Here is a 25,293-nt window from a genome sequence, read left to right as displayed (position 1 = left end):
TAAGCATCTCTTGCTACCTTCCCGAGGCAGAATTACTAGTACCTGCTCTTTCTTTCCTGTATTATGTAAAATATAGATGCTTCACTCTTGCATGGAGTTGTGGGTAGAAAGGCAGACCTTATTCACTTTAGATCCTTATTTCCTTCTTCTCAGCATACCCCTGGTGTTGTTAGTTCTGTTGTTTTTTTTCTCTTCTCAGTTAGACTGGTATCAAAACTATGATTTATTGAGTCTGTTGTAGAAAAACCATATTTGAATTTCACATCCTTTCAGAATTTCTTCCTTTAATATTGAGGTAAATTCCACTTGAATTCTAATTTTCCTACTTCTGGATTTTTGAAAGTTGAGATATAGAAACTTGGGAATGCACGCCTTGGTCTCATTGAGGGAGCTTGTTGCTCTTTCTTTATTTTGAAATAAATGTTTTGGGGCAGATGGGCGTAATTTATTAAATCACATTCCTGAAGAAAATAGCAGAAGATGATTAGATGAAATTTTTCAATTTAGTTTAGTTTAATTGAAGCAACAACAAGCATTTAATTTTGCAGCTTCACTGAATTGAAAGAATCATTCTGAATGAATCAACTGAAAGAATCATTCAGAAAGCTGCAGCTGGATGTGCTTAGAAAAGGCCGTGTTACACATGTTTTCATTTTCTTAATTATCAGCCAGAAAAGGGATTTACTTTTTAGGTCACGTCTCATCAGTCAGTGACGGTCTCTGATCTTTTCCTCTTTATTAACATGCTGCTTTCTTGCAGTTACGTAATACGCATCTTTGGGCTGTTGCATGCGATTATGGGTGCTGGGCGGCACCACATGGTCTTGGGCTCATGGCTGTCTGTATGCTGTGATTAGCGCTATTCCTTGTCCCCACAAATGAAAACACCAACTTTTGTTTTGTTTTGTTTTGTTTTTTTGTGGTCAGTAGTCCAAGCATCTCAGTGGAGTTAGCAGATGGGCAAAGGGTTTATTCGATGGTTTTATGTTTTCAGTGAGTTTTGTCATGCAGATTCAATCTGGTATTGTGCTTCTGAAATTAATGCCAAAAACGTTAACTTTAATGGAAGCATCAGATGCAAATGGAGCTGTATTGAAAAAATCAGAAGTTCTGCAAAGCTTAAAAGGGAAAGGTACTTTAAAGAAAGGCGTTTTAGTAATTTAGGAAGCTTGCTGGAGGAAGCTCCCAGAGATTGGGCTTTGTAGGAGACACTTTTAAATTTTTTGCCCTCGTTCTCCCATGATTAATAAGCATGTGGCCTAACGAATGTGTCCCTCAGCAACAGTAACCAAAACACTGGCAAACTTATCCCATGAAAAGACCAGCTTTTGCTCTGTATGATGGCGCACCCTCTTTCCTCCTTGTGCTGAAGGCCTTCATTATTTTTTTTAAGCAACCAATTTATTGGCATTGCTTCCAGTTGCTAACCAAACACTATAAATAACTCAGCTAACTCCCAGAAAACAGACTCTCTCCGTGGTTAAGAGAGCCTGGCAGGCTGATACTTTCCTCCCTCTTGCTTGAGACTTTCCTTCAGGCTCACAGAGGGGGGTTACAGCAATGGAGGGTTTGTGCCACCATCTTGGAACCAGATAAATTGCAACTTTTTCACAATTTTCCTTTCTCATGACCCACATTAAAAATGCCATCAAGGCCTGAGCTGATGGTAGACAATTTTTATTATCCCATCCTTGTCTTTAGTGTCTTTTAGCTGTGATGGTCTCTTTGTGAGAGAAGGAAAAAAGAGAAAGTATTAAGATATCTAGGGGGGCTGTGGAGGAACTAGCAAGGTTCATGTTTGATTTGAGATGGATGTCTATTAGCTATGGACACCGATGTTAAAAATGACTAATGCTTTTGTGTACTTTCCTTTCTCAATAGCTAATTTGTGACACCTCTGCCGGGTCTCGCTTTTGTAGGAAGGTGGTTTCTGAAAAACTGATGCATTTGAGGAAATGCATCAGATGTTTGAAGAAAGCATCCAAAAGCATTACTCACCTTGGAAATTTAGGTCATGGATTCTCTTCCCAACTCTGACACTTTCCTTACTTTGGAAACTTCAGTAAATCACTTCATTCTTCCTTCATCACTTTGAAACAGAAATGGTGTTACCTGTTGGAGATGTGACCATTAATATATGCAAAGCAGATTAGTGCCTTTTTCAGAAGATCTGGGATTACATAATATAAACTCTCTTGTATCACTTAGCTTTGATGTTCATGTTATTGCAGCAGAACACTTAAGAGTCATGCAAGAATAAATTCTTGATGTATTGGGGATAAATTTGGGGAAAACTTTAATTGTCCGTGTTTCTTCATTCCACTTGCATAATTTTATGGTAGGTGTTAAACAAACAAAAAAAATCCCTGACCCCTGCAAATACATCTGAATGAAAAGGAAACAATATGTTTTGCACAAAAGCTTCAAAAATTAAATCCAGTTGAGCAAATATATGGACAGCTTTCTCCTATCTTTCCCATATATTGTCATATGTACTGAGATGGGAGCAGCTTCCAAGAGCAAGTTTATAACCCACGCTTCATTTGATGTCTCCAAAAGTAGCTGTGGCCATTCACAACTGCTAATCGTTTAGCATTTCATAGAAGGAGGTCACAAGAGCTGTTGGCTGGAGCATTCGGAAGATTGCTTTCAGCTCTGGAATAGCAAATTTCCAGTGTGGAGCATTGTTACAAAGCCAGGAACTGCTATAAATAAAACCACTGAAATGGAAGTTGAATTGAACTGTGCTGGAGGACGTTGTTCTATTTACAGTAAAGTATTATTGTTCATCTTGACTTTTAGTCTAAATAGATGCTAGACTACAGAAGAAGGAAAAAGGTTTTTTTCGAGTCATGTCCTGGGACAGTAGAAGAACTCTGGCTAAAAGACAGTCTAAACCAAACGGGTGTCTGAATCTTACTAAGAATTCTTCAATTTGAATGCCTTCCACTGGGTCCATCTCTAGGATTGTTCTGCATTAGGTGATGAAGTTGGAAAAGTGTGAACGCAATTTTAGTCAAACCCTTGAGAAGTTGACGTTTATGACTAATGGCTGAAGGAAAATCTCAGGAGAGTTTATTTTGCATTGCATGTTTTGCATGAATATTCCTCAGCTAATATTTTTGTATTCTGAATTCAGCTTTGTGGTAAGACATCAGCAATACAAAAGCTTCTCTTGTATGGGGCCAAAAGGACATGCGTTGGGTTACAGGCTGGAGGTTGCCATCTCGGGTCAAATGAAGAGAAGGTTTGGGAAGTATATTCCTCAGGGATCTCCATAATAGGCTGTGTGGCTTGCCCATATCATATATGTGCTGTAGACTTTTATAGTATAATAAAAATTTAAACACATCTGCTAGCGAATCAGACATGTTCTAAGAAAATATGAAGAATAGCACTCAATTAATGTATATTTATTTTATTAATATTCAGCTATGTAGCAATTTCATTTAAAAGTAGAGTGGCTGGTAGATTTCTACATCTCTTTTCAGAGAAAACTGTGCTTTTAAAGAATTGTTGCAAGGCTGCTGCTATGTAAGCACTTTTCTTAAAAATAAATTACTTTTAAAAAGCAATTAAAGTAAACCCCTTTTAGTGTGCAAAGTTTTCAGGAGAAGCCATGAGCAAATAGCGGGGATTTCTGGAAAGATGCATAGTACTAGCAGATAAATACGATTTCACATATTGAAATAAGCAGAAGGCAGAGCAGTAACATATTCGAGAAAATATAATTGAACTTGTTTTCATTATTCTGTTGCTAATGGGAGATTTTATGTCACAAACTGATTTCTGAGTTTAGCACTCTGTTTGGCAGATTCCTTCCAGGCAAGGACTGAACAGGTTGCAAAGGGGCTCTTTCCATATTGAGGCAGTTTCTTTAAAATGGGACTGTGAGTTTCAGAAGGCAGCAGTAGAAGAGATGCTTATTTTTTCTGTTTTTGTGGGGGGAAGAAAAGAAAGGAAGTTTAGGTCACTTAGTTTTAAAGTTGGAAGCTTTGAAGGGCCTAACATGAGCAAAATGGGGTGTTTTTAGGGGTGGAAGTGGCAAGAACCTCTCCAGGTAAATAAAGTCAACATTTCAGGAAAGGTATCCTAGCTGTACCCAACAGCTTCAGAGTATCATTTAACTGAGAAAAGCACCATTAAACAAATATCTTGAGTTGCTGTAGTTTGATGCCCTGGCAGGTATTTCAGTGAAACAGATGTCATTTGACCAGAGATCCACTAACATATTGGTTTTGGAAAATAACTGTTCACATGGAAGTCTTCATTAAGAGTTTCTATAGGAAGATGCCAGCAAAGATAAGGAAGGCCTTGAACCTTGAGTTACGCATGCAATGAAACCATCATCCTCTGAAATCTGCACGTTCTTCATTCTTTGTTGCTTGTGCCTTTTCTGAAGCCGGCTGCTTTGCAGACATTTCCTTTGCTTGGTTTTAGCTTGCTTTGGCTGCTTTCCTCTCCTTTCTATAATTAAATGCATTTTCAAGCATGCTCTAATGTCTGCTGTTAACCCACTTCTCAGCCCCGGGACGGACTCGACCATCCAGACGAATCTCCTTCTCCTTCAGCATCTCTCCGCTCATTCCTAAGTCTAAAACTCTCTTTTCTATTGGCTCTTCTTCCAGTGATGAGGAGGAGGAGTTGGATAGTAAGTAATAATTTTCTGTGCATTGCAGCCAGTATGGATGAAAGCAAGGGGAAATCTGTGTTTCTGCTTTAAACCTTGCAGTTTTACCTTGCAAACATTAAACTAACTGCTCTGTTGCATGATGTCTAACAGCATTATCTTAGTCCTGTATGTGAATGCTAACTAAGGGCAGAATAAAAGGATTATAATCCAAAAAATTTTGTACATCAGCACCCAGTGTCTCATCTGGTTAGTTTTGGTCTTTATCCATTTGGTGAGTGCTATCATCTGCTGTTGTAATTGGTGATATTGTCATTACCTTTTTTTATAAGCAAAATAATTGTCTTGAGATTATTGCAGTACATGGAGTTAAGAGAAGACAGAGATCCTTGTCCTCCATGTGCAAGATTACGTTGCTTGGTGAGAGCAGGAAGAGAAGAGAGAAGCCCTGATATTAAGGGCTGAGAATCTTGATTACAACTTCACAGTTACCCTGTTGAGCAAAAACCATACACTGGAGCCAAGCACCTTAAATCTCCAAGGTGTTCAATATCTAGGTCTGGACGATATAATCAGAATAATTTTGTCATGCAGGAAAGTGTTATATGGTGGCTTTTTTTCCTGCTGCAAAGTCCATTGCTAGCAGAAAGCCAAATAGAGCAGAAGCTTGAATTAAAATCATTTACCCTCCTTTTTTTTTTAAACAGACACATAAAAGATATTGACAGTGCTTCCTATTTCTTAACTATATTTTATTAGAATGTTGAAATAAACCAGAAAAGATGACTCTCTTTTATCTATAGCAAAAATTCAGAATGGCTCTATTGGTTCAAATAAAAGATTTGCAAGGGAACCTATCCCTATCCTGGTGCCCATATTGGCTTGAGGGATGTTCCTTTCCAGTCCTACAGGTTTTGGTAGCTTCCCTACCTGAAAAAAAACTCCACACCATCCACTCTGCATACCTGTTGTAGGTATCTAAATACTTCTCCTTTCCACCCTCTTTCTTGATTGTGCATTTGCTCCTTGCTGCAAGAAAGTCTTCTGCTCTTTTGGGGTGTCATGTGACCTATTTCGATATTTAAGCTCCTTTGTTTTATCCTGTAACCATCCCACCACTTGGCAAATCCTAATAGTCAGTTCAGGGTGTAACAACTTTTTCAGGTGTTTCTGTTAGGCAGTATTTATCTTCTTTTCCTCAACAGTGCTGCTCTTACTGATGAGCATTTAGTGATGTCTGATATTGTCTCAAACAAAAATGTTGCCTCCTTTACATGTGTTTTATGCCCTCATATTTGAGGGTACTGTGGTGACTTTATATAAGGTTGGTTTAGCCACAGCTATTCACAAGATGCTTTGACAATGGGTATTTTTTGTGTAGTAATCCCAGACCTTATTTTTTTTCCCATGTCTTCAGTTCATTTCTCATAAGAGGGTGGATGTATTTGCCTTGAGATTCAGCTTGTATTTGAATTATCTTTCCTCGACGTCTCCATGCTCCAGCTTCTTCTCTAGAGTATGGAGAATTAGTTGCAGTTTGTTTATGTCAGCGGGTATTTAAGATGCAGATTTCAGATGGCCTGACAAGCCAGGCTGTGCGTTTTAGAAAATGGTAGATGGTGATCATCAAGCCTCTGGATTTCTTGGCACCCAAAAGTTTAATTACAGCCAGAATTAGGGAGCTGCAAGCTGTTTTTTTGTTTGCAATCTGCTAGTTCTGCTGCTGCTTTTTTCGTAAAGAACCTTGATGAATTATTTCAAGTCCAGCTACCATATGAAATAATTTTGGGGGGTAATACTCAAATGATGTTCAAATAAGTACACCAAAATTTGGCTGCTAACCCAGATTCATTGGACATACATAGCAGGCCTGGATTTCCTGCAGAATTAACTTTTTTTGTGGGCTGTGAAATCTGGCCATGGATCGGTTTTCATATTTCAGTTTTGATCCTGGTAATGAAACATAGAAATTAAGGATATAAGCCTTCCTTGCCCCCTCCCACCCAAAAAAATCCAGAAGGTGAGAAAATACCTTCTTTTCTATGCCCATCTTTATGGGTTTTGTAGCTTGTAGCAGCATGTTGGCCATATGATGCTATATTGTAACCTAAAATTCAAAACCACAAACCGGCTTTCACCTTGATTAATGTCTGTATCTGTTTTGCCTATCAGTGTCAAGAGCCCCCCATTTCTGCAATAAAGCACTATCACGGTAAAAGATAAATAGCACATAATCAAAGTCCCTATGCAATGTACTTTCTCAAGGTGCTGAAAAACAGTCACGAGCAACACATTTTTATGGCTCTTGATTCTGTGTTTTTTTGTTTTTCTCACATTGTTAACTGCAAAGAACCAAAAAGATTTGTGAAATGCTTAAATCCAGCTGAATGGAGTAATCTATTAAAAAAAGGAAAGACTAAGGAGGCTTAACCCAAGTTAAAGCAAGCTAGAGCTGATACGTGAACTGGAATCACTGGAGTGTTAACCAGGGGCAGAAGTTGGGAGTCTCTAACTTACTTGTGTGGCCTTTGTATGTACTTAGGTGGTAAACAATATATTAAAAAAAAACCAGCATAAACATAAAATTGAAAAGATTTCATTCAATATATGTTACAGTATTGCTAACTGATGTATTTGGGATACAAGCTGTTATTAATTAGATGAAAGATTTAGCAAGGAGCACATTAATAGCGATCTCTGAACAGGGATTAGAGAATGAGGTATGCCAGTACTTTAGTTCTTTCAATATGAAGAATTGATATTTCTGTCTCAGGCTATGCTGGGACTTGAAACAGCATGTAGGAAAATGCGTATTTTAGAATAATAAGGCATAATATTGTATAGAGTTTTTCTTAATGCACTTACTACTTTTGGACACAAGACTGCCTTTTCCTCTGATGTCAAGTGGCTTTTTGCATTCGCCCTTAGCTTTAGCATTTTAACAGAACTCGAAGCCAAAGTACTGTTTTTCTTGCAATACATATGCAGAAACCTAAGAAAACGATCGGTCGCGCTGCTTCTTGTGCTTCAGATATGATTGCAAATAATGCTTGCAGTGAGGGTTTTTTGGAGTCCTGACAAACCCGCTTACTCCAGAGAGAATCTTCTCTCCTCTGGATCGTTTCTTCTCGATTTTTCAGTGTTCTTTGATGGTTCTGGGAAATGGTATCAGCTACCTACTCTGCTCCAAATGCATTACGCAAGCAGGTTTCTTGTCGTGTAAAGAGAAATTGTGTCACTGGCAGGGCTTCAGCTGCATGTAGAAAGTCAGACTTTCCTCAAGCAGTTTTGTGTGACTAAGCTCTAAGTCTGTAATGTTTTGTGGAAAATGGAATAAGGCTCCCCTTGTTTCTCTTGCTCTTTATGAAGTGCTTCAGGATTTTGATGGGAAAATGAACTATAATTTTGTCAAGCAAAAATGTTTTATACATGAAACCCGGATGTGTTATACAATAGATTCTTTCTATTGGTGTATAAATAAAAGTATTGTGGCAGAATGACTCTCATTTATACTTATTGTCGTTAAATTGGCAGTTCTGAATCATATACCCTGGTTTACTAGCAAAGATAACAGATTCACATCTTCTGCTTAGCAGCTGATGAATGATAAAAATACTAAGCAGTCTTTCACCTCAGTGTCTAATTTGAAATCACCTAAGGATATGGGAAACAGTCTTTATCCTGAGCACACGATATCTATTCTAAACACTCACTTCTGATAAACATTTTCCTTCTTCTTTAACTGTCCAAGTATACAAGCTATGTTTTTAAAACCAGGGAGCTAAGATTGCGAGCTAACATTTCACCTCCCTTCCCTCCATCTTTTCCAGCTACACGACAGTTCAGCGCCCCCAGCAGCTCCTCGGTTCACAGGTACAGTATGCTGGTGATACCCTGTCTTTCCTGTTGGAACTCCCACAATGTGCCCAAATTTTGAGGACCAAAAGCTTTCCTGGCTCCAGTGGCCTTCAGTTGCATTTGCAGGTGTCAAGACTTGTGAATATCTGCCCCATATGTCTAAAAGCTAAAGAATGTTTTATATTATAGAATATGAAAGATTGTCTATTCAGGGCCTTATCTCTAACAGTGAATAATTCTTAAGGCTTTGTGCTTATTCACGGATAATAAAATTTCAGATTATCTATTATTGAACTGTTAGTTTACCAGGAGATATACTTTATAGTCTAAGAAGTAGTTGTTACTCCCTTTGGTTAATTCTGTCTATATTCTTATAATGAGGGCAAAAATGATCATGTTTTTGTATGTTACTTTTCATCCTCGCAAGCTGTAGCAAGAAAATAATCTTTGTGACGGGTGGTGGCTTTAAAAGCTCTTGCCTGCATGTGGAAGAGGGACAACATTTGTGGCACCAAAGGCGCTGGGTGTCTGGCATCTGCCTTATTTTCTTGTGCCACTGCTGAGAGTTTCAGCTTTGGTTCTTGGCTAGGATGCTCTTGATTTGTGTTCAGTGCTGTTTTCCCCTCCCTGATTTCATCTCTCTGTGTAAAGACATCTCTCTTAAAAGATGTATGCATGTCTGTCCCTTTCGTTCTGCTCCAGGTATGAAATATAATGGCCCCTAATGATTAAATGCTGAGACTGATGGTGTATGTGCAATTGTGCTAGGTTAGCTATCTAAATAGGAAAATGTTGACAGCAGTTTAGTAGTTATTTAGTCATTGGAGCAGCAGAGGGTGCTATGACATGGTTTGAGAATGAAGATTACTTAAAAACAGATAACGGATATCTTGAAACATGTGACAAGCAGCTTGATTGGCATTTTGTCCTCACTTTGCCGTCTTTGGTGTAATGCCATAAACAAACACGTGAGTCTATTGGATAATAAAAATGCATTCATCCTTTAAAAAAACATCAATCCATTAAATAGATGCTTTGGGAGAAAAAACAAACCAACCTCTCTCTTTTTGGTTTTAGCACATCGGAAGAGAGCACCAGTGTCCCCTCTGGCAAAAGCGGAACAAAAGTCAGTCGCACCTTCAGCTACCTCAGGAATAAAATGTCCAGCAGCAAGAAGAGCAAAGTAAGTGGTACTCGTAATTTATATAGCCACGTTGTTGGTACTTTTCTCCGTATAAAGATTACTTATCAGGCTCGGAAGTGTCTGCGACAGCCCTCCTGCAAGTTTCCAAGCACTTGCAGCATCTGTACTCCCAATTCCCATGGCTTCCTGTAGCGTGTGCACGTTCTCAGTACGCAGCCTAAAGAGCGGCTGAGACAAGAAGTAGAAATGTTCCTCTATCACCCTGGGATAAAGCAAGGTGATTTTTGTAAAAGATGAAAAAAAAAGAAGATGCTCCTAGGTATTTTATAAACTTTCAAACTTTTTTGGCTGTTCTGTCGTGGATTGGGAGAGTTACAGAGGCAAAAACACAGATGGTCGTAGCAGGACTCGCATAGGACCCTAAGTCTCTGCGTTACACCAGTCCTCTGCCAGCAGCAAATCATTGTGAAATTCATTGCCAAAGTGTGTGTTTCATATCTGTCTTGTGGCTGTTTTTTATAGAAGCTTGCCACCTACCCCATGAGCTATTCAAAAAATACCTAGAGGTAGCAGAGAGCAGTTCTAGATTCCAATGTATTTCCATAGGGTGTTATTTATGTTTTTGTCCCACTTTCTTTTTTTTCTTTCCCTCCTTCCTTTCTTCCTTTTGTAAAGGGGAGATTGTCTATATGGTAATAGGGAATAGCAGCATGGGAAATTTTAGCACCCCAAAATTAGAATGCATCAGATTTGAAGTTTCCTGTGCAATGTTTTTGCCCATCCGTAGAACCATGCTTCCTTCATTATAGAGGATGGATTGTGCTTTGGGATGAGTTACGGTTTTGCAGTGATTGATGGGCCTAATTATTACAGAACCGGAGGAGTATAGTAAAATGAAGACAAGCGCTATAAGGAGGGATTAGATGTGAAGGGTGTATTGTGTTCCTCTTTTATTTTTACCTTTCGCACAAGGTTCCTGTGCACTGCTGGAGAAGTTGCTCAGACCATGACCTTTAGAGATGGCCAATATTTATATTATCCCCTTTTTTTGGAAGCAGTCCTTGAAACTGTAGGGTTTCATTTGCTGAAGTGTTAAGCTCTGATCAGCACAGCTGAATTTCCTGGGAGCAGTGCCAATTACAGAAATTGTTACATTATTGCTAAATATTTTGAAAAAAAACAAGTGTTTGTTGCCTTAGATTGACCGTTCAAAATTAATCTGTTTTAGGGAATTTTTGTTGAGTTGGATTTTCTACTTGAATCTCGCTTCTGTTTACCATGTTTAAAGGACAGGAGATAAATGCCACCTTACCTCACAGTATACCGTGTAGATTATATAGTTAACTGATGTGTGGATACTATGCTGGTTAATGTTTTTGGAAAACCCCTGAGAAATGTCATTACATATTCTGAGCAGAGTTTGAATAGCAAGCAGGACACAAGATATGGGGGTACAGTGACTATTGTGGCTGTCATAGAATAAGGATTGAATGAAGTGTGTGTGTATGGGAGCAATCACTTTATATCTGCGCAAGCAAACTTGATTTTAGCATTACCCAATGTAAGCACCTGCTGTTTCAGCCTTAATGTTCCTTTAACATAGCTAGTTTTGTGTAACGTAGTGGCACGATTACCTTTCGATACATGTTTCTTGAAAATTGCCTCACCTTGCAGTGCGGTCTCAGTTGTAATGAGATGAGTGGTCACAGTGCACGGTTCCTCTTTATGGATCCAGCTTCAGAGAACGCGTGCTGGAGGTATCGACGCTTTCGAGCTGCTGCTGCTAAGTTTTAAGATGATGCTGTTCTCTACTGTAAAGCACAATGTGCAAAAATCTGTTTATGAAGAAACCTCTGTGCAAACCACTAGCAAAAAGCTGTGGAACATTGTGCCCAGCCCGTTAACAAGATGGGAGATTTGTTAACTGGTTCTTGCGCTTGGATGTATAATCTCTAAAGCAAGAGCTGAGCATGCATAACAGGTTGTGTTGGGAGAGGTGAGAAAGTACGACAAACGTACGTTGAGATATTTGCCCCGCCTTTGTCTGTTATATAGGTGCTGCCTGTTTAATTTCAGTGGTTTCATGATTGTATCTGAAACTGTTGATTAAACCAGAGTTGCTCCAAAATCACGGCCATGATATGCACTACAAAAATTGCAGCACACAGTAGCTTTGATGTTTTTACTAACTAGCAAAGCATAGTATCATCCAAGCTGAATATTCTATTTTTTCCCCCTCTGTGGAACGCTTGTGCTAAGTCCATTTTAGAGCTTCAGCTGTGCATTTAAATAATTTGACCTAAAAGTTCTTGGGAACACTGAATTCTCAGAAGCATTATGGCAGATAAAACCTGTAAGAGTTAAAAAGAAGAACAACAGACCTTGAAAGAGGAAGTCAAACAGGAAGAGTTGGTTTCTGCTTCTGTCTGGGCTGTTAGCAAGAGAGAAACTTAAAGTCCTTTCCAGCCAAGTTTTGCTTTTCTCCAAACCTGCCTTCAGAAATGCGTCGCTTTCTACAATTAACTGTAAAATAAAGTGTTTTAGAGAATACTCCTCATGGCAGTGACTCTTTAAAAATGTTAAGAGGCAAGTAAAAAAAAAAAAAGAAAGATGTATGAAATATTAGCTGTAGAGTGGGGATTACTGATAGACGTTTGTGTGAATTTACCAATGTCTAGTGGACACTTAATGTTACTCAGGGATTAGTCAGTGAATCTCCCTTCAAATCAGCAACGTGCACTGGTTCACAGATGCGTAAAGTCTAAAACATGCTATTCCTGTCAATTAGGGGAAAAAAAAACTCTTTTTCTTCATTTTGGTCGAGAGCTTCACGGAAATGATGTCAGAGAATTTGCCTAGAATGAGTAATTTCTCTGTTACTTGACTTCTGCAGTTAGTAGGCAGTTTTATACCGCCAGCAGCATTTCGGTACATCCTATGAGGTTTAAGTGCCTGAAGGCACTAGGAGACAGCAAGTGTTTGTCGGCTGTAGAGCAGGAGCCGTGTAAACACGTGAAACCTTTCCGTCCGGGAGATCTGCTGCGGCACCGTGTTTACCGGAGTATTACATAGCAACCCCGAGGTATGCTAAAAGCCACTTTTTGTGTATCGCAAGCATCGCGGAGGCTTTGCTCTCCTAACCTCTCCGCCTTTTTGCGTTTGCAGCCTCGTATTTGCTGTAAAACGTAAACTCATCCTTTCCCGCCTGTGTTTCGTGTAGCAGCCGAAGCTGGGGTAGCGTAGGACAAGAGCGCAGCAAGGTCGGCTGCGAGGAAGTCGGCCGCCCGCGGCCCGCCCTCCTCTTTTGCTCAACTCCTTGCTGCCACCGCCGCCGCGTCCCCCCCTCGCCGCCGCCGTCGGCCAGGCAGCGCGCGGGGCCGCGGCCATGGGCTAGCGCGCGGGGAGACCAGCTCTCCCGCCGCCACCGGGGCGAGGATGTCGATCAAATGGAATAAATTTGGCGAGGTGCCCCAAATCACGGTGAAGCTAGTGGGACTTAAGCCCTGGGAGGTAAGAGCTTAACGGCTGTTTCTTAGCGGGAGCCAACGCTGCAGGGCGCCGTCTGCTATTTCGGGGAGGGAAACCAAGGGCCTTTACCGGTGCTGGCTCTTCTTACACGTCGTCGGGAGTTTTTTAATGTTCAACTCAGATGCCCAGTTAAGCGGGGCTTTAAATCATGCTGGCGGTTCTGAGAGAGCAGGAAAATGTTTTTATTTTTACATATATATTTTTTTTAAAAGCTCCAGGACCTATCATAGCAAAAAATACCTCATTTTGAGGCGTTGCGTTTCAGTGCTATTGTCGCTGGGACTGGCATCCTACGAATGAAGCTTGCTGTTTGCCCTTGAAGGTGGTTTATAGTTTAGTAGCTGGAGTAGTTTAGCTTTAATTACAGTACTTTTCACAGTGATTTTCTGAAGGATGGTTATTATTCCAGCCTTTAGAATTACTGGACTTTGCATTAAACATCAGGTACGTTTAAGTATAGGACAGTAAATCTCTCTTCAGCATTTCTGAGAGTCACAAGATCTGCCTTGAGCCTAGAGTGACCTTTTCTCCTGGGGGTCTGAGCTTCTCCAGTTTGGGCAGTGGAGCAAACTCCAAGTGTCAGTTTGGTGCCACCTGCCAAGAACTCAACTTCAGAGTTTCAATTCCTGAGTCCTTTCAGAGGACTTGGTTAAACTTGGGCAGGTCAGCGATTGCACGGAGCTTTGTGTCAGATGGTCACAGGATCCTGGTCAAAGCTGATGGCTCCAGGAGGCGTCCGTGTGCCACAGAGCAGACTCTTAGTTGCAGGTTTTCCACTTCAGACAAGATTATTCCATCCTGCAATCATATTTTCACTTATTTGCAGAACAAAATAGTAGCTGGGGCCAGTAAATAAAGCAGCATTTTTGTTTATTAAGGCTTTGCAGGGAAAGACTGATACTGGCTTTTTTCCTGAGGTTTGGTAGGAGAAGGGCGACCTTATGATGGGTTACTAATTACTTGTGTCATCAAAGGCTTAAAAGTTTCCCTCCTGGGGCCTGCAGAACTCGTTACCACCTGTAACTGCTTCATGGCCATTGCTCCCACAGACTGCTCTGCCCCTCTCTGATATTAGGGCTTCTCCTGCAACAATACTTAGCAATGGGTGCATGGTGTATAATTAACAAAATGCAAAGATAAGCTCACAGAAGCTTTTGCTAATTTCCAGTTTGCTAAGCTTCTGTTTCAGATGCTGCAAAATCCTCAGTTAGTTAAAATATAAATTTGGAGGTCAATCGTATCATGAGCGCTTTGGTAGGGTGGGACATGTAAAGACAAGGAGTCGGTAATATTCAAATTTGAAGTTTTTCTGTGGAGTTTCCTATAGAAATCATATGGTAGACTTTCTGTTTGAACAGAAACCCCAGGGGTTGAAGCCTGGCTTCCGGAAGACGAGATAATCTCTTACGATGTTGCTGCTGTTCCTCTGCCTTTCTGTGATGCCATACTTTGCGAGTTTGTGAAAGATCATTTCCCCCAAAAGACTATTGGCTTCACGTAGTCACTTGAGGTTGCGTGACACCGTAGCTGTTGAAAAAGACAGTCCCCACTAGTCACAGGGAAAAATGAGGGGGTAATTTTCTGGCAGCAGTGCTGTACTGCTGTCATGGAGAGTCTTGCTTTCTCCATTAAAAAATTCAGTCTCAAAACGTGAATCTTACATGTTGGCCTTGAACATTAATTCTGTGTTGAAATTTTGATGCAAGTTGTTTGAATTTAAGGAATTCATTGAAAGTGTTGCAGACATTGATTAGAGCCCAGGAAAAGAGAATAGGTGAGTCATTAACCCAAGCAAATACATGCAGACAAAGGTGGAAGAAGAGAGTTGCCTTCAGAACAGACTCAACTTCGTCTCTGCTTGTAAGATGCCTGTGTAAAGGGCTCTGGGAATCAATACTATGTTAATCCAGTACCGTCAGGGCCATAAACTTATTTCTTTAACAGAGCTCTGTGGACACATGACTATTGTTAAGGTGTGCGCAGATCGATATTGCCATAGAGCTGAAGGCAAACACTGCAGAATTTGTAACTAGAGAGTAGACCTCTCCAAAGTGACAGAGCTTTTGCTCATTTTTTCTTAGCAGGAGAAAGAGAAGGAGAAAGAGAAGACTAAAGAGAAAGACAAGGAGTCCAAGGAGAAAGAAAAGGACAAGAAGCTGCTGAATGGACATCTCTTCACTGCAACCTCTATTGTAAGCCAAGCAACCTGTTACCACTGTATGAAACCTTTCAGTAAGGATTCGTACTACTGTGCAAGTAAGTCTTTTTCATATTTTTCCCTTTGTGTTTCATTAAATCTGACAGGGGAAATGTGAACCTTATGCTGTATTTTTCTCACACTTGGAGAACTGTGATTTGGGGAGAGAGGGAAACTTTTGAGATGATGCTCCACGCATTACTATCCTGCAGCCTCCTCGCGAGCCCGGTTCAGTCTCCTCCGCATTATCATGTCCTGCAGCATTGTTTTCCCCTCTGTGTCGAGCTGCGTCAATCAGCTGGAGAGCTTTGGTTACTTCAGCAGGCATTTTGGATTGGGAAAGAGATGCTTCATTAGGCCTGCTAGGGGACAGAGGAAGCCAGAGGGGATTGTGGCTTTTATGTCCACTGAGGAAGAAAAAGTCCCATCCATCCATAGTGTATTGCTTTATATACTTCAGCTCTCTGAAATACTGCTTCAGTGAGCTCTCGGTGAGAGCAGCACAATATAAAAAGAAAATATCCACCCTTTTCTCCCTTTATATATGAAGTTGTGTTGCAGATCAAATGGTAACTACCTGTGCATGTATGAAGTACATGTAATACACTGTAGGCAGTACACCAGCCACAGCAGAGGGTTTCCACTGGACTTGGTGATTTTGTTCTTGTTTCTTAGCAGACAGTTACTCGCATATCTGTAACTCCATCAGGTCAGCAGGCTTTGTGTGGTCAAGACCAAAACAGTGGCTGTTTCACATAGAGAGCCAAAACTGCACAAGATGTAGAAGCAAAATGTCTTTTTCCTGCTGCAGCTCAGGACACTCCATTCCTCGCTATTGGTAATATTTTTTCTCCCCTCGCCTGGAGACAGCGGGAACTGTGTGCAGGGATCTCTCCAGGTTGAAGCAGAGGGCTCGGTCTCTGTTTGCTAATTCTGGTAGATGACCAGTGTATAAAACATCTCAAGTGAGGAGGGGAAGGAGCAGCTAGCTGAATCCCCAGAGGCAGCTTTGAGTTTCCTGAAAGAGAGAAATTTCAGCAAAGTTGTTTGCATGAGACATGCTCTGTGTTAACCTGATGGGAAATAATAAACATGAAAAACCATAAACTCTCAAATGCATCCTCTCCCTTTCCCCACTCTACTTTTTTTAAACACTCTCAAACCATTTAGAAAATGAAATATATCCTGATTACGTCTTTATATCCTGATGAGTTAAAATATTCCTACAATGTCATGTAGCAGCACATGTTTTAATATAGACATTCTTTCCTTATTTTTCAAGGTACAACAGAAAATTATTATAAGTTTTCTGCATTGGCCAGAAAATGAACGTCCCAAAGAAAATTTGGTCTGGGCCCAGACTCTTGTTAAGCTCACATCTGTCTGTGCTCACATTGCATCTTAAAATCATCGATTGAATGCCTTGAACATGACTAATAACCAGCAGCAGACACTCTGTTGTTCTCAGGCAGTTGTAGTCTACTATAGTTTTTCTACAGGAGTGGCCATGCGTTACAGCCACCATCACTGCTTGATCTTGCCTATAGATGACGGCATCTTTATGCCTTTCCAAGCACTGGATCATTTTAAATCAATGTCTTGACTTTGCAGTTACACCCCCAGCTTCCTGAAACAGCTATTTAACTCTGAAAGACTCAGCATGCCCAGAAACAAATGGGCAAACAAAAACCCCTGCTTTATTAATAGATCTGGCTATTCTTTTTTTATAGTCAAGGGCTCAGGCATCAGAACTGAGTCGTCCCCCTCCTTATTTGATCTGGAAAATGAGAGTTTGTAGGGTTTTTGCAAAAACATGCAGGTTTTCTGCTCTCTTTTATGCACAGGAAGTTGTGGGACATCTACAGAATAGCAACGCCCTGTGCCCTTACCTTTACCTCTTTCAAAATATCAGAACAATTACAAGTTTTTATTAAGCAGGCTTTTACTAATTTGAGAAATTTTAGTGATGTGAGAATATTTTGTTGATTTGGGCTTGGAATGTTTTCCTTTCATTTAATATTTCTTTTAAAGATAATTTAGAGCTGTACATTTACAATATAATAATTCATGAACTGTATTAACATCTGTTTTCAGGAATGAATAGAAATGCCAGGTTTTCTTGAAGTTACTGGATCTCATTTGAGTGCATTTGAATATTGATTTTTTTTTTTCTGTCAGAGAGTTAATACTGCAAACCCAACTATCAGTTATTATGGGGGGGAAAAAAGCAGTTCTTTTAATCTTCTTTGAAAACTTTGACTCCCAGAAATCTGCTGGGATAGATCATTGGCAGACTCAGGGCATTAGGAAAAAGAAATGAAGTTGTTTTTTTCTAGCATATTCGCAGCAAAAGCTGGTGTTAAAGCATAATGCTCTTTGCATTGGTGTATGTCGTGTTTTCAGGCCAAAATCAGTGGCTTGAGTCTAGTTTCCAGCAGACAAGTGCCTGCCTCACAAATGCAGTTACCTGGCAGATGCTCCTGTTACTTTTCCTGATAATCTTGTAGTACAGTAACAGATGGAAAAAGATCCTGTCTATGATATGTCTAAGTCCATGTAAATTAATTTTCCTGTCCTTTTCCTGCCTTCTGGATCCCATAATACTTGTCTTGATAATAAAGATATTAGTGTTTTCAGAGAAACTGTTGGGACTCTAATTGGTTTCTGTTTCTGCCTCCTTCTGCTTTCCCTCTTACTACTTTTTCAGAGGAATAAAAACACCTTTGTTTTGTTTTGTTTTCACTTAAGACCCTGGTGGCTCTGCTCTGCCTTGCCTTGATTTTTAAACAGAATTTCCTGTTGAAATCCATGCGGAAACGTTGTTAATAAACAAGGGGCTAATTATGCTGGAAAGCAGCCTGTTTGTCAGCATCTGCAGCTACCGGTATAAACTGCACCGATGACTGAAAGCTGTAATTCTCAGTTATGCAAGACAACAGTTCAAAATACAAATGGCAAATACTGACCTGTTTTCTGTGTTTCATTTTGTTTGTTTTTTTACTTTTGACAGACTGCAATGCAATTGTTCACAAAGGCTGTAAGGAGAGTTTTGCCTCCTGTGCAAAGGTCAAAATGAAGGTAAGAGATTTCATCGACTGGACTGAGGGAGAACACTGTCTAAATGACGGAGTGTGCAGATATATAACGTCTTCCGCTGTATTGCGCAAAGCTTTCCAGCTTGTCAGGAAGAACCAGACCCTGTGCTATAGTCAGTAATTTCTCTAGATTCCCAGAATTTGTAGTACTTAGGCAATTGGTAGATTAATTGACAGCTGAAAAAATAGAAGCTATAAACTAGTTTCCTTAAAACGGGCCAGATTTGGATTGGTGCTGGAGAGTGAATGAGAACGGGGTGTTAGTGCAGCAGCTGTGGTGAAACCTCTAGAGGAGCATATGATTAAAGAAAATGCTGGCAAAATTCAGGGTTGTCCAGCATCCATGAGTGCAATACCTCTTAATTTTTCAATGCTGCATCTTGCGGTGCAGCGTTATGACTGTATAATACATCATGACAATTATTAAATAGGTATGTTGTTTATATGAGGTTTATGTTTGTGTGTGGCATGAACAGAATTCGTGCTTGCCCCAAATGTGAGGAATCTCTTCCGCGGTCTGGTTCTCCAAGCTAGCACAATGATGAATCAGTAATCAATACAATTGTGAGGAAAATTAGAAAATCTCCTCTATGACTTTTAGTTGTTCTCTTCAGTAATGTCAATCCTTTTTCTTTCCATTTTACTATTTACTGCACATTTCTCCGTCTGTGATTTTGCCTATTTCACTGACGGCGACTACTGCAGCTGATGAGGGTTAGTGCCATCTATATATACCCAAAGACTGACCTGTTCTGAGAGGGTTCAGAAAAACATTGCTTTTTAATTTTAGTTACATGACGCAGCCTGATGCGAAAAGGGAGGAGAAATTACAGTGAATTTCCTTTTTCTTTCAGCCACAGAAAGGGATGCTGCAGGCACATGATACCTCTTCATTACCCACAGTAACCATGAGAAACAAAAGTAAGTAAATTCTCTTCCCTCTGTTTTGGTGGTGGTCTCTAGCTGCTGTTCTTAACTGTTATGATCAACTAATATTCCATATTATGAAAGATTAACCTTTAATAATACAGGGATGAGAGCATCCTCTGGGCATGATAGGCAGTGTTTAGGATTTCAGAAGCTGTGCTAGAGTTGTGCAGACAGTTTCTCCCCTTCTGCACTGTCCAAGTAACTTTAAGCAAATGTAAAGCCATGCCAAATTTAGAATAGCTGCTTGACTGCACTGACTTCCTCAAGTGCTACAGCTGATGAGTCCACAAAATCTGGAAGACATAGCTTATGTTCATGTGTGTCTGATGTTGAAAAGAGTCTGGCCAGGAATATTACATTAACATAAAAAGCTAAGATTGCAAGTTGAGAGGGTGTTTGTTTAAAATATATTTTTTTAATATTCTTGTATTTTGATGTAGTAAAAAACAGAAAGGTTGATTTTGAACAGGAGCAATACTGACAAATTCTGCATGCTGGCACTGTGATATACATTGTGCTGTAGAGCTACCCAGAGTGACTGAGGGGTAAGAAGTGAAAATGAAATAGTCCACATAGACTCTGTAGTACCATGATTTGACAACCTTATTTGTGCCAGCTTGGAGATCACTATATGGTACCACACTGTGTGGTACAGATGTACCCTTTGTGGGTTTCATCAGAAATTCAGAAGTACCACTCTAGAAACCAGAAAGCCATCTGAAGAAAGGAAAATTCTGAACTGAGATGGAAAGATTAGGCAAAAATTGCTGTTCTTTTTTTGTATAATGAGATATGGATTGGTGTTTCTCTGTGGTGGGTACTGATAGTAAAACCCATCTCAAAAGGTTTGACCAGAAGCATGAAGATGTATATAATTATAGGAATTCCTTACCCAGAGAAATTAAAAAGCAAAATAGTAGGTTGTTACATGTGATTATTTATTGAATAAAATTAAATTCAGTTGCCCAGGTGTATGTTTCTGGACTTGCAGATTCCACCCACATCTTACATTTAAGTGCAGTGCAGTATAGTCAGCCCCACAAAGGGGTTGATTTTCTTTCCTTCTTGAAAAAGAGCAGCGCTTAGTTTGGTAAGAAAGATTCGGTTCCTTCCTCTCTGCACAGGAACACTGCTGAGCTGTGATGTTATCACAAAAAAGATAACAGTTCTTAAGTCCTCGTCTTTCATTTTCTTACTACGCAGTAGAATTGAATTAGACTTAAGCATATTGTGTCTTAAGAGGATAAAGTTTCCCGGATAGCTCTGATCAATCATAGTACATTAATACTGTGCAGGAGGCCTAGACTTTGTTAAAAGGTATTTGAGGAACTAACACTCGTATTTTCTATTTGAGCAAAATTCCAAAGTGAATGGGACTTTGCTTTGAATAGAGACTTCATGACCGAATCCTGCGTTATGTTAATGCACACTACAGTAGTGGTTCGGGAGAGTCAGAAACCTCAGACTTCCCTGGAGTTATGACTGTTTCTACTCACTGAGGATCTGCTGGTGATGATTCTAGAGAGAAAAGGGAGTGAATTTTAGGGCCTGGCTTCTTTAAGTTATCGATATTTCAGTTAACAACTCAGTTGCCTCTTCTCTTCTAGACTCGCAACCTAAGGAGCGCCCGCGCTCTGCAATACTTGCTCCTGATGAAAACACCGTAACCTCGATATTCAATAACAGGAGATCACAACAGACTACAGCACTTTCAAAGAGCGTCTCCATACAGAACATTGCAGGGTAAGGTTCCTCACTGCGCATGCAAGTATATGTGTATCATCTGATGCTGATGCATAAAAAGAATCAGATCTCATTAAAAATAGGTTTGTACAGTATGATCTGTGTTAAAGGTAGGAAAGAGGATCACAAAATCCGAAATACCCATGTTATTTATGGTACCATCAGCTGTTATGCACAATCAGGTTTTCTGGGTTAGTTTAGCCGTGGCGTGACTTCAGAGGCATCTGAGCTGGCCTTGTTACATGCACAGCAGCTTCACAGAGATGCTCTGAGCTCCAGGAAGAAATTCTTATCGTGGACTTGGTACTGTGTGAGCACACATTTACAACTTCAGTCTTGTATTAACTTTTGTGTCCATAATGATAGGGTGGATGCACAGAGTTGGAGATTTGCATGATGCTTTAGGAATGCATTATACATAATTGATTACAAAAAACCATGGTAACTTATGGTTCCTACACTACCTGAATACTGAGCAATTTTACATACAGTTAACTCTTTATCTTATGGGACAAGAGCATTGACTGGGGTGTTCTGATTCATTGACATACCCTGGGTATTGTGGGTTTCCTGGTGAAATTTGTTTCAGTTCATTTTTCTAATCCTGCTCAGAGCTAGTGAGAAAGAATCTTGGACAGCCTTCCATATTGCATTTTGGTCCCTGCCTAACCCAACCAAATGAGGAAGGAAAGTAACAGTATAAAAATGGAAAGTAATGAAAAGGAGTTGTCCAGACCATAAAATCTTAGCTGTGATTCTTTATGGAGGAAGCACCATCACTCGGAAGTTTAGATCTTATGGCTTGTTAGTCCTGTTGTGTAGTTGTTAGAAAACAGTAGAAGTACATTTCTGTGCGTTCCTAGGCAACGCTTACTTTGGCTTTCCGTTTGCATTTAAAATGACATTTTTTCTGTATTCTTGAAAAGGTTATTGACTGGGTTTTGATGTCCTGAACTACATTCTGTGTTTCCATTTGTCTACAGAGTTGGCAATGATGACAGCTTAATACACACTTGGAAATTCCTGTCGCAGTCTACAGACTCTTTACATAAAATCAGCCGGGTGAATGAATCCATGGAGTCACTAATTGATGAGGGTAAGAGATCCCCGTGGCATGTATAACAACAGGAAGGTCTCAATGCTGCTTTTCAAAAATAGAAAATCCATTTTGATATTTCAACACGAGTTTTTCTTTTTAATGGACAATTAAAGTGTAATGACTTTAATATAAGAGTATTAGTGTGATAAACTAAAACAAGGCCCCACACAGTAGTTTCTCTAGCTTGTTGAATTGTGGGAAAACATATGGAAGGTTTCAATTACTGTTGCATTACTTGGAATTTAGCTCAGGGACAAACATTTCCTCCTTCATTCTGTTCTTCTGGCCCATTCATTTCAGCTACGTATTTTGCACCTTTTTGCTTTTCTTGTGCTGGTAGGTTTTTCCCCCATATCAGGGAGCGAGAAAGGGTATTGTTTAGTTTTCTGCTCTCAAAAGTTATGTCAGTTAATTCAGTTAAATTCATTTCTCAACTGTAATCATTTTTTATTCATGAAGTTTTCCAGGATATAATCAGTATTTTTACAGTATGTACCTGAAAAGAGCTAAGCAAGTACATGCTGGTGGTGACAGAAGATTTCCCAGTTTCTGCACAAATGAACAATCTTTCTTATATATGTATCTATGTATGTAATATATGTAGCGTTCAGCTCCACTTGCATTAATTCAGCCTTTCTAATCTTGAAAATACAGACTTCACGTAGCTCTGAGTTCTCTCCATTTACTGATATAAATGAAGGAGGGCAAACTGAGTGTTGATTACTGTGCCGTTACATCACAGATTAATGATTCATTGTTTTTTTATCTGAGTTAAAATTTGGTCTATATGAAAATTGTGAATTACTTTTGTGCAATGACCAAAAAACCTTTAAAAGTGTTTTTTGTAGCATAGTCCTTACTTGGTATAATTCCATATAATCATTTCTGTGTTGGGAAAGGAGAATGTGTGTGATGCTGGTGGCATAACAAAGAACACCCGAACCTGTTGAATAGGCAGGAATCTCAAACAGGACAAGTTACCTGCATCTTCATAACGCTTGCGTTGCTTTGTTAAGGTGCAGACATGAATGAAGGACAGCTGATGGGAGACTTGGAACTAGATTCAAAGCAGCTGGAGGCAGAATCCTGGAGCCAAGTAGTGGACAGCAAGTTCTTACGACAACAGAAGAAAGATATTGTCAAACGGCAAGATGTAATTTATGGTGAGACATACCTGCGTTTTAATTTTTCACTGATTTTGGATAACTTCTTATGTACTTCTATATATTTGGGAAGTTCTATGCCAATGAATGGGAACATTTACTTTGATTTCTCAGAAGCCAAAGTTTTGTTCCTGAAATTCTTAGAATATTAATTTTCTGTGAAGGCTTTGTCTTTCTGCCTTTCTATGCAGAAGCCATCAAAAAAAAAAAAAAAAAGAAATTTCCTTTCTTCCCTTGTCTGCTTAGGACATTTAAACCCCATTACAGTAGAGCAGCTAGCTAATTGTATCAGTGTCTTCTCCTTCCTGATACAAGAGCCATCCTGTATTACAACAAAAATGAACTATGTTGAGGTTGGAAGTGTGGTGTTGAGATAACAGTGAGAAAGGTTCAGACCTTAGCAGCAGTGTCAGAAGCTCTTTGTTCCTGGCCTCCTCTGTCCCCCATATTTCTTCCAAAGGTAAAGCTATTAAATGATGTCTGAATACCTGACATCATTAAATTTTTGGAAGCCACTCTAGAGAAGCTTGCATGGCAGAGCTTTCTAATGACAGCTTTTCCTTGTACTGTACGTCCAAGTCCTCTACAATGAGCATGTTTTTGACCTTTTCCTCATCCTATACAGAGCTAATGCAGACAGAAATGCACCATGTCCGCACCCTGAAGATCATGAATGATGTATACAGCGCAGGGATGGTAAAGGAGCTGCAGTATGATCAACATGTAGTGGATAAGATCTTCCCCTGCCTGGAAAACTTGCTGCACATCCACAGTCACTTCTTCCAGCGGATCCTGGAAAGGAAGAGGGAGTCCTTGGCAGACAAAAGTGAGAAGAACTTTGTTATCAAGAGGATAGGTGACATCCTGGTGTATCAGGTGAGCTCTGGAAAATGATTGCCTTTTCTGAGAGCATAGCTGGAAACCAAGCGCTCTGAAGTTCTTGCTCCTCCTTTTTTCCTGTTTATACTTATTAGATAATCACAGCTGATTGCGCCTTTGCTCTCCACATATCTGCCTCTGCTTTTTTAAGCACTTTGAGCTCTTTCAGGACAAGGTATAATGATGACAATTTGTTGTGTTTATATTGTGGGGGAGAGACATGTTCCATGGTAGTGCAGAACAGTTTGACCATAACCTGCAGGGTAGGCCAGTAGCCAACAGCTATAGGTGCACAAGTCCTGTTTCTTGACTGAGTTACTGACCTGCTGTATAACTATGCATGGGTGGTTCTACTTTTCCACACCTATATTTTCTCCTTTACTCCTTTTGTCCATCTTGACGTTTTGGGGGACTTTTAAGCCCTCTGAGATGGAATCCTAGACTCTGTGTTAATTCAGTGTGAATGCAGTGAAGTCCCAAACTCAACTCTTTAAATTCTAGAGATGAGTTGCTTAGTTTAGCATGTTTTGGACTAGTCTGGTCTCATAAAGTTCTTTTGAGAGACTGACAGGCAATGATGGGATATTGTGCCAAGATCTCAATAGATCTCTGTGTCTTACACCTTGCAGTTCTCCGGTGAGAGTGCCGAGCGAATGAAGAAGACATACGGGAAGTTCTGCGGGCATCACAATGAGGCTGTAAATAACTTCAAAGATCTGTACTCAAAGGACAAGCGGTTTCAGGCATTTGTCAAGGTAGGACCTGATAGAAGATTCACAGATGATGCAAAAATTATGTCCTCTCTGCACTCTGGTGAGCATTTCCCTCACCAGAATTGAAATTTTCTTCTTTGCTCCTTAGAAAAAAATGAGCAGCTCAGTGGTGAGACGTCTTGGGATTCCTGAATGTATCTTGTTGGTAACACAGAGGATCACAAAGTACCCAGTCTTGTTGCAAAGGATACTGCAGTACACCAAAGGTAGGGACCAGTGCCTCTTTCCGAAGCACGTATTTGTTCATACAGTGT

At 40.0% G+C, this 25,293-nt stretch overlaps 1 protein-coding gene across 5 annotated transcripts in view; it reads left to right on the top strand.

Moving 5' to 3' along the window:
• The window catches only part of AKAP13 (A-kinase anchoring protein 13), a 212,700-nt gene that overhangs the window by 171,291 nt on the left and 16,116 nt on the right, over positions 1–25,293 (top strand). For 3 of the 5 annotated variants that reach the window (XM_026074429.1, XM_026074438.1, XM_026074409.1), the window contains exons 17-27: positions 8,461–8,503; positions 9,566–9,671; positions 15,242–15,416; positions 18,368–18,435; positions 19,307–19,373; positions 20,990–21,125; positions 22,109–22,221; positions 23,241–23,387; positions 24,013–24,263; positions 24,896–25,021; positions 25,128–25,245. In XM_026074429.1, the coding sequence (XP_025930214.1) occupies positions 8,461–8,503; positions 9,566–9,671; positions 15,242–15,416; positions 18,368–18,435; positions 19,307–19,373; positions 20,990–21,125; positions 22,109–22,221; positions 23,241–23,387; positions 24,013–24,263; positions 24,896–25,021; positions 25,128–25,245 (1,350 nt within the window). The remainder of the gene's footprint in view (positions 1–8,460; positions 8,504–9,565; positions 9,672–15,241; positions 15,417–18,367; positions 18,436–19,306; positions 19,374–20,989; positions 21,126–22,108; positions 22,222–23,240; positions 23,388–24,012; positions 24,264–24,895; positions 25,022–25,127; positions 25,246–25,293) is intronic. The other 2 variants (XM_026074447.1, XM_026074418.1) reach the window with 1 other exon arrangement.

The sequence above is a fragment of the Apteryx rowi genome, unplaced genomic scaffold, assembly GCF_003343035.1.
Source record: "Apteryx rowi isolate R43461 unplaced genomic scaffold, aptRow1 scaffold_11, whole genome shotgun sequence".
NCBI classification, from domain to species: domain Eukaryota; kingdom Metazoa; phylum Chordata; class Aves; order Apterygiformes; family Apterygidae; genus Apteryx; species Apteryx rowi.
The sequence above is the reverse complement of the archived record's forward strand: the minus strand, read 5'-3'. Positions and strand labels throughout refer to the sequence as shown.